Source organism: Symphalangus syndactylus, chromosome 14 (assembly GCF_028878055.3).
Source record: "Symphalangus syndactylus isolate Jambi chromosome 14, NHGRI_mSymSyn1-v2.1_pri, whole genome shotgun sequence".
In the NCBI taxonomy this organism is placed as follows: Eukaryota; Metazoa; Chordata; class Mammalia; order Primates; family Hylobatidae; genus Symphalangus; species Symphalangus syndactylus.
The window spans coordinates 10,148,750-10,158,239 of NC_072436.2; the positions used below are offsets into that span (position 1 = coordinate 10,148,750).

General features: G+C 61.7%; 1 protein-coding gene across 1 annotated transcript; it reads left to right on the top strand.

The window, feature by feature from the left end:
* The first annotated feature begins 292 nt into the window (after window positions 1-292).
* FOXJ1 (forkhead box J1) lies at window positions 293-5,311 on the top strand. The gene is made up of 3 exons (XM_055242174.2): window positions 293-522; window positions 1,076-1,742; window positions 3,523-5,311. The coding sequence occupies exons 2-3, from the start codon at window positions 1,245-1,247 to the stop codon at window positions 4,288-4,290; spliced, it is 1,266 nt and encodes a 421-aa protein (XP_055098149.1). The 5' UTR covers window positions 293-522; window positions 1,076-1,244; the 3' UTR covers window positions 4,291-5,311.
* Window positions 5,312-9,490: the final 4,179 nt, after the last annotated feature.

Sequence of the window (9,490 nt, forward strand, 5' to 3'; positions counted from 1 at the left end):
CCAGAAGCAGTCGACGCCTCAAAGCGACCGGGACAGGAAGGCGGTGGGGGCGAGAGTCGTGCTTCGCCAGGACGAACGGATCCATAGCGGTTCCCGGTGCCGCGGGCCGCGCGCTTCTCCGACCCCAGCGCGGGGCCCTCGGGCGCGAATGAGCCGAGCCGGGACGTAGCGGCGGGTAGGGGGTTGGGTGGCGCGGGAGAGGGCGGCAGAAGGAGGGAGTTGGAAGAGAGTTGCCGCCAGAGAGAGTGGCAAGTGCCCGCGGTCTCCTTGGAGACGTGCTGGCCAATGGCAGCGGCGGAAGCTGTTTATGGGGGCGGAGCGTCGCCATGGCAGCAGGAGAAGCCTTTGGAGCGCCTACTTAATGCCGGTCCCGAGGCCGCGGTAGCTCAGAGAAGCGCCCGTCGGGCGGGGGGCGCGGCAAGAGGCGCTGGCAGGGCCCCCGAGCTGAGGGCAGAGAGCCGCAGGGGGTGGGAGCAACTTCTTCCAGAACCTTCCTCTGGCCTGGGCTGCGCTCTGAGCCAGGTAAGGGATGGGGAGGGCTGCAGGCCAGGGGGAAGGGTGGGCGACGGTCCCAACCCTCTCTCTCATTCGTCCTTGACGGAAGTGGTGGGCCCAGGGACTGACATCGGAGGAGTCTGGGGGAAACTCGCCTCCTGCCCCCCATAACTGTTCCGTCCCCTTCCTTCCCGATGATCCCCTATCATAATATTCCTTTTCAAGGATCAGAGGACCTCCTCCGCCCCCGCCCCGTCGTACTGCCCTCCCAAACTTCTCGCCCCATCTCCATTTGTTGCGAGGAGGAAGGGGGTCCTGATTTCCTGCTCTTCGGGAGAAAAGGATAGCCTCGGATGCCCCTACCCTCTTCCTTTATTTGGCGAATAAAACCTCCAAGAGGAAAGGAAGAGGCAGGCGGATCTGGTGGGGGTGGGACCCCAGGGCCTTGCTTCTGTTTCCCAGACCTCGGCACTAAAAGATCCTCCCCAGCTGCGGGGATGATGTTAGAGGAGGCGTCCCCCTACACACACTGTCCCCTCTGGGGTGGGGTAGTGCTCAGCTCCCACCGTGGTCCTCGCAGGCACCACATACTTATTCGGAGGAGGCGCCCCCGGGGTCGCGAGATGGAAGCGCGCTTCCGGGAGGCCGTTTAACCGGAGCTGCGGGACTCAGCGGGCCAGAGAGCGCGGCGGGCCACCCCCGGCTCAGCCCGTGGATGCTGACCGCCCCCTCGGAGAGTCCCCGCAGACATGGCGGAGAGCTGGCTGCGCCTCTCGGGAGCCGGGCCGGCGGAGGAGGCCGGGACGGAGGGCGGCCTGGAGGAGCCCGACGCCCTGGATGACAGCCTGACCAGCCTGCAGTGGCTGCAGGAATTCTCCATTCTCAACGCCAAGGCCCCCGCCCTGCCCCCGGGGGGCACCGACCCCCACGGCTACCACCAGGTGCCAGATTCGGCGGCGCCCGGGTCCCCCCTGGCGGCCGACCCCGCCTGCCTGGAGCAGCCACACACGCCGGGCAAGCCCACGTCGTCGTGCACGTCGCGGAGCGCGCCCCCGGGGCTGCAGGCCCCGCCCCCCGACGACGTGGACTACGCCACCAACCCGCACGTGAAGCCACCCTACTCGTATGCCACGCTCATCTGCATGGCCATGCAGGCCAGCAAGGCCACCAAGATCACCCTGTCGGCCATCTACAAGTGGATCACGGACAACTTCTGCTACTTCCGCCACGCAGATCCCACCTGGCAGGTAGAGGAGGCACGGGCGGCGGCCGCTCCCTCCCCACTCCCTCCTCGCTCTCCACGCCGCACTGGATTCATATCCCAGATCTGCAGGCCAAGTAGGCTTGGTGCGGCCAGGGCCCCAGAAGGGAGCACTGCCAAAGGAGCCCAGTTCTTGCAACTGCCCCTCCTTTGACTGAGAGAGAGAGAGAGAGAGAGAGAAGGGAGAATGTCCAGAGGTGGAGGGCTTCAGGGGTGCAGAGGCTGAGATTCAAGGGGAAATAACCTGCCATTCATCCAGCAGGCCCAGGCCAAAGACCAGGGCTAGACTCTGCGTGGACAGAGTCTCCTTGGGGAGAGCGATGAACTGAAGGCACATTCTTGTCCCAAGTCCTAGAATTCCTAGACACTGCCCTGCCCCGGCATGGTTTGTCAGGGCCGGGAGTCAGAAACGGAAACTAGAACGAGGCCCCCCTGCCAGGCTCTACATCCTGCCCTTTTGCAGTTGGCTTGGGGAGGGTGGAATGGAAGGGGTGCTGTAGCACGTGAGGGCCAGGTATGTCCCAATGGAGGGTGGAGGGGGTAAGGGGCCTTCCTAAAGCTGCTGTCCCAGCCCCCCACCTCAACCTCTGCTCAGTTTCCTGCTTCCAACCCCCGATGTCAGCCAACCTCCCTGGGGGGACAATTACCTGAGCCAGGTGCCTCCCACTGGGGCTCTGCCTACCACACTGGCTTCATGTTCCACGTCTCTGGAAGCAGGCACTGAGCAGCCAAGGGGCCCAGGCCACCATGTAAACATCCCAGCCTTGCTGCCAGGCGCTATCCACCCACCTGCCCTGCCGTCCCAGCCCAGGACCCCTGTCCCCCAGCAGGCTTTGGACAAGATTGAGCACCTAAGAATGGACAAGGCAGGAGGATGGTGGATTTGAGGTTGAGTAGGCAGTGCCCTAAGAGTCTTCCGCCATCACCATCAAGGGCTAGTTGGAGGCAGAGGCCCCCCAAGGACGCCCAGACTCTTCCCTGAAGCACCCAAAGCAGGCAGGCCACAGGACCACAGTCCCAAGCCATTTCCAATGCCCCTGACCCTAGAGCAGTGTCATTTGTAGCTGCACCGAAAAAGCAGAGACCCTCAGCCCCACCCTACCCTAAGCCTGTGCAACTGGGCTTCGAAGAAACGGGCCCCAGGAATGAGTGCTATGCTCTTAGCTCTTGGCTGGGTAATGATCAACTGAGCCTGGAGTGGGGGGAGGGGGCCGTGGGGGGTGAAGGCTCAGGCCAGCAGCCGGCTCAACAAACAAGGAAAGTCATCAGATCCCCCACCTCTCATCCCTGCGCGCTCTCTCTCTCTCTCCCCCTCCCTCTCCATTCTCGGCTGCCCAGCCCCCTCCCTGGAACCACTCAGTCACAGAGAGGGCCAGCCAGGCCCAGGCAAAGGGAGACGGTGGTCCAGGCCCTGGGGGAGCCGAGGGCTTTGGCCAGAGGCTGTCAGCGGCAGGGTGAGAGAGGGAGGGCAGGCGACGGGGGTGGCACCGAGAGCCACCCTGCGGCTCAGAGCTCGGATGACTGAGCAGGCAGATATCCCGGCAACAGGGAACAAAAGCCCCCGACAGCACTCCGGGCTCCCAGTGCCCCGTGGCTGGTGTCCCAGAGCCGCAGCCGCCTAGGCAGACCAGTGTGTCTGTCCCCCCCTCCTCTCCCCTCCCAGAGAAAAGATGGGGGGCGCGCAGCAGCGCCAGGTGCCACTTCATCTCCCCATCCCCACTGACCCTGCGGTTCCTCTCTCTCTCTCGCTCTCTCCCTGCACCCAGAATTCAATCCGCCACAACCTGTCTCTGAACAAGTGCTTCATCAAAGTGCCTCGGGAGAAGGACGAACCAGGCAAGGGGGGCTTCTGGCGCATCGACCCCCAGTACGCGGAGCGGCTACTGAGCGGGGCTTTCAAGAAGCGGCGACTGCCCCCTGTCCACATCCACCCAGCCTTTGCCCGCCAGGCCGCGCAGGAGCCCAGCGCTGTCCCCCGGGCCGGGCCGCTGACGGTGAACACCGAGGCCCAGCAGCTGCTGCGGGAGTTCGAGGAGGCCACCGGGGAGGCGGGCTGGGGTGCAGGCGAGGGCAGGCTGGGGCATAAGCGCAAACAGCCGCTGCCCAAGCGGGTGGCCAAGGTCCCGCGGCCCCCCAGCACCCTGCTGCCCGCCCCGGAGGAGCAGGGTGAGCTGGAACCCCTCAAAGGCAACTTTGACTGGGAGGCCATCTTCGACGCCGGCACTCTGGGTGGGGAGCTGGGTGCGCTGGAGGCCCTGGAGCTGAGCCCGCCTCTGAGCCCCGCCTCACACGTGGACGTGGACCTCACCGTCCACGGCCGCCACATCGACTGCCCCGCCACCTGGGGGCCTTCGGTGGAGCAGGCTGCCAACAGCCTGGACTTCGATGAGACCTTCCTGGCCACCTCCTTCCTGCAGCACCCCTGGGACGAGAGCGGCAGTGGCTGCCTGCCCCCGGAGCCCCTCTTTGAAGCCGGGGACGCCACCCTGGCCTCCGACCTGCAGGACTGGGCCAGCGTGGGGGCCTTCTTGTAAGAGGCCAGGCCCTGCCCCACCTCTGGACAGTGCCCAAGTCAGGGCCCAGAACTGCCCCCCAACACAGATCCACAGACACCCCACTACCCAGGCAGGGGCTGGGCCAGGGCTCCAAGGCTGGCCCCACAGGCCACATGACCACCAGCCCCAGCTGCCATCAGATTCAAGCCCAGGAGGCTGAGAATGAGGGCCCAGGACCCCCCGAATCGCTGCCTCCTCTCCCCAGCCCTGCCTTGTACACACAGTGTTTCATTGCTCCACGTCTTCCCAGCCCCAGAAGCCGGCTAAAGGGTCCTGCACCATGAGAGCAAGGCCTGGAGGGGCCCGGGTCAGGCTGGGGAGGAACAGAACTGGGCCCTCCCAGAGCACCTCCGCTTCCCCCCTCCTTCCCAAGGTCTCTATCCAGAGAGAGTCCCCAGGTACAACAAATGCTAATTAGATGACAACAAATTAACCCCCTGGAGGCTTCTCCCGGCAGAGCCTCCCTGGGGCTGGGGCAGGCAGTGGATGGGGCGGGGCAGGGCAGAAGATGGACTGGGGGAGGGGGCAGAGAGAGGAGACCAAAAAGAGGTGGGGGCACAGGGTGGGGCAAGGAGATCCTCTCTAGGGCCTCTGGGGTCTTTGCCTGGCCCCATCCCTAGGGGGCGGGGAGGGGACGTAAATCCCTAATCTTTAAACCCGACTTGAGGCTGAGAGCAGCAGGAAGTTTGCGTTTGGCGGTTTGGGGGCCGGGGCAGCCAAGCTGTAAGGGGCAGGACAGACAGACTAATGTAGTGAGTGTAGCTGTAGCTGAGGCTTAACTGGGAGGGACACCGAGCTTGCTGGAACTACTGGGACCAAGAACTGGAGTACCCCGCGCTCCTGCCTGCACTCCTCGGGGGCACGGGGCGTGCCTTGCTCCACCCGGACTCCCTGGGCTGCGTCCCACATCCACCCTCCTGCCCCGTGGGGCAATTTAACCTTTTCATGAAAGTTATTTACAATGAAAAGTTTTTAAAAATAAAATTTTTAAAAATCTAAATATGGACCTGCTCAAAACTTTCTGTGGGAACAGGTGAGGGCTCAGTGTTCTGGAGGGCAGCGCTTCTCTTGGCTGGAGTGAGGGATGGCTGAGAGGAAGATGCGGGGGCACTTAGGGCCTGCAAAGAGCACTAACCAACTCCCCATGACCTCAGCATCCCCAGGGAGGAAGGGGCTGAGGGGTGGCTCTCGGATGTCCCCTGCAGCCTAGGCCTTGGTGCCTCCATCTGTGCAGTGGGAAGACTGGGGCCCACAGCTCTGGGGGATCAGGAGACAAAGGGAGGAGGAATGGCCCCCGCCCCCAGACCCAGGGAATCTCAAAGGCTAAGTGTGCACTGGGCTCAGCCCCTGCTGTCCCCCGCTGCGAGGGCCTGCCCGGGCCCGCCTGCCCCAGTCAGCCATCCCCGGCCTGGGCCAGTCTCCAGCACCTCCCTCCCTTGGTCCTCTCCTGGAGGGACCCAGCCCCAGGGCCCCCACTTCCCACACAACCTGGCCCAACGCAGGTTTGGAGAGGAGGAAGGCCACCAAGGAAGGGAGTGAGCTCAGACCCATCCCTCCCACCTACACTGGCAGGAGCCAGACTACCGGAGTTCTGATGGGGAAACTGAGGCATGGGAAATTTGTGTCTGGGTGACACTCAGCCAGCACCTTTCAATCCCCTCCCCCTTGCTTTGCCCGGGAGCCACCTCCCAACTCAGTCCCCGCCACATATACACCCTCACGGGTGCACGACGCCCCCAGAGAGCCACTTCCTCGCACACGGGCGCACACACAGGCAACGTCCCAAGCATTCCTGCCCAGCCTCCACAGACCCCTTTCTCCCAAAGCCCCTTTCTTTTTCCATCCTCGGGGTTGGCTCTAGGCCAACCTGGCATTCCCCTGCTAACCGGCTGCTTTCACTTGCTAATTATTCTAAATACTGCAGGAGGGCACGCAGCCTGCAGGGTCCAGGAAGGCAGGCTGAGGGCTGCCCCAATTCCCTTCACCCTGCAAGCAACTCCCCTCTCCTTTTCCCCACTGTCTGCCCCCTTCCTCTCCATGGACCCCACCATTGGGGGAACAAGGTGGGCTCCAGCCTTTTCCCCACGGGATCAGCCTCCAGCTTTAGACTGACAGGCGGGGCATGTAGCTGTGTGCCCCAGGCCTGTGCTGGGGGGAAGAGGGGCAATGTCTGGGGCAGGCAGGACTCCCCCCAACTGGGGGAGCACCAGGCCTGAGAAGCAGATCGAGGTTTGCCCCAGCTGGACAGTCACCCGGAGGCTCCTGAAAAGTCCCACTGCCGGGCTGCACCCTGGACCAATTAGACCAGAATTTCCAGGGTGAGACCCAGGCCTCAGCATTTGTAAGGTCCCCAGATGCTTCCAATGTGCAGCAAAACTGAGAGGGGGCCCTTGGAGCAGGCCAAGCTGGGGAATGGCGAGAGCATGGGCTAGGAGCCCCTCACTCCTACTCACCCCTGCCTTGCCCCTCAGTGGGGTGGCTTTTTCGTAAAAAGATGTTCATTTACCTCTTTTTTTTTTTTTTCTTTTTTTGAGTCGTCTCGCTCTGCCGCCCATACTGGAATGCAGTGGCGCCATCTCAGCTCACTGCAACCTGTGCGCCCCGCCCCACCGGATTGAAGCGATTCTCTTGTCTCAGCCTCCCGAGTAGCTGGGACTACAGGCGCCCGCCGCCATGCCCGGCTAATTTTTGTAGTTTTAGTAGAGATGGGGTTTCACCATGTTGGCCAGGCTGGTCTCAAACTCCTGACCTCAAGTAATCCACCCACCTCAGCCTCCCAAAGTGCTGGGATTACAGACGTGAGCCACCTCACCCAGCCCATTTACCTCTTATTTCTGGGTTCAATGTAATCCTAACCAAAATATGTTTTGCACCATTTGACAGTACGTTGAAGACCTGACTCCCCATACCACTAAATACTTCAGTATGTATTTCCTTAAAACAAGGGCACTTCTGGGTTTTTGTTGTTGTTGTTGTTGTTTTGTCTTGAGATGGAGTCTCAAGGCTGGAGTGTAGTGGCGCCATCTCGGCTCACTGCAAGCTCCGCCTCCCGGGTTCAAGCCATTCTCCTGCCTCAGCCTCCCGCGTAGCTGGGACTACAGGCGCCCACCACCACGCCTGGCTAAGTTTTTGTATTTTCAGTAGGGAAGGGGTTTCACTGTGTTATCCAGGATGGCCTCGATCTCCTGACCTCATGATTCGCTCGCCTCGGCCTCCCAAAGTGCTGGGATTACAGGCGTGAGCCACCGTGCCCGACCTCTACAGATAATTTTTAAAACTAGCCAGGCATGGTGGTGTGCATCTGTGGTCCCAGCTACTCTCTACACAAGAGGCTGAGGCAGGAGAATCACCTGAGCTGAGCCCAGGAGGTCAAGGCTTCAGTGAGCTCTGATTGCACCACTACATTCCTGCATGGGTGGCAGAGTGACACCCTGTCTCAAAAAAAAAAAAAAAAAAAAAAAAAAAAGGAAATTCACATTGGCCTGATAATCCCATCTAATCCACGGACCCCATTCAAACTTTGCAGATTGCCCTGTCACGCTCCTCCCTGTGCCAGCATCCCAATCCGAGATCACCGTTCATTCACTGTCCTATCTCTTTGGAGCTGTGTGGCTTTGCGCTCATAACTCAAGTTCCCTGGCAGGTTCCTCATCTCCTTTCATTCTAACCTGCAATCTCCACTTTTGGGATAACCAGCCCCTGCTGCACGTGACAGCCCCCACCTGAACCACCTCTTTTTTTTTGTTTTGTTTTGAGACAGTCTTGCTTTGTCGCTCAGGCTGGAGTGCAGTGGCACAATCCCAGCTCACTGCAACCTCCACCTCCCAGGTTCAAGCGATTCTCCTGCCTCAGCCTCCTGAGTAGCTGGGATAACAGGTGTGCACCATCAAGCCCGAATAATTTTGTATTTTTAGTAGAGACGGGGTTTCATCATGTTAGCCAGGCTGGATCCTCAAGTGATCCGCCCGCCTCGGGCTCCCAAAGTGCTGGGATTACAGGAGTGAGCCACCACGCCCAGCCCCACCTCATTTTAAGTGTTGAGGGAAGCCTGTTCCCAAAGCACGGAGCCACCCTTCTGTCCCAGAATTTCCAGCCTCTTCCCCATTCTGTCTTCCCGCTGTATCCCCCAGCTAGGAATGTGGTGGAGAGAGCAGGGAGGGCCAGGATGTGGGAGGAAAGGCCAGGAGCTCAGACCTTGGACGGCTCCCCCTCCCTGCCCAGGGCACATCCTGTTAAATAGGACAGGCCACCCGGGGCCCAGTGACTCTCAGGTCTGGAAGGTCCCCAGGGATCCCCCTCAACCCTGCACTTTATGCTGCGCTGGGACAAACTGGCCAGGCCCCCTGCAGAGCTGAGCTCCATCTGGGGCAGGAGTTAGGAATGGCTCTCCACCTCCTCCCCCGCCCCAGGACCCAGACTTGCCGGAAGAGGGTGAGCTGGAGGGCAGGAAGGAAGGCGGGGCGGTGGAGGGTCAGGTGCAGCTCCCTCCTGGGCTGAGGCCCAAAGGTAAATAGGTGTAGGTGCGCTCCCGGCAGGGGGCAGTGGGCTGGTCCCTTGGGGCAGGCCTGGGCCTGTTGGGGGTGGGGATGTGGGAAGGGGCCGCCGAGCCAGCCTTGTTAACAATGGGGTGGGGGAGGAGCCCGGGCCCTGCTGACACATTCTTGTTTGATGAGGAGGAAAACACAGGTGATGGGGGTGGGCGGGGTGGGACCTCGGGCAGGGGAGGGGCTTTGTGAGCCCCCCCATGCCAAGGCCTCACTGACTGGTGTGAGCTGAGCAGGTGAAGCGCAGAAGGCCCTCAGGGGCTGCATTCTTCCCGGGGCACCTGTGTCTGCCGCACTCTGTGGCTCCCAGGTGGGCGGGTCAGAGCTTCTGGGCATGCTGGGGCTTGAACCTTCCCTGTCTGCGTCAGAGGTTGGCAGGGGCCAACTGGAAGGACATTGCCCCCGGAAGCCAGCCAGCCTGAGCTGGCACGGCAAGGAGAGGTGGGGGGACCGTAACGGAGGGGGCTGTCGGGGCTGAGGGTCTCCCTACTGGCCCCTGATAGCCTCCCAGTACAGTCCTGAACTGACTCCCACCAGCCCCTCACCCGCCCTTGGTGTTCTGAGGACAGAGAGGTCTGAGCCCCAGGACCTGCGCTCCCAGGAAAGTAGGAGTTTCCAGGAATTGGAGAGGGTGT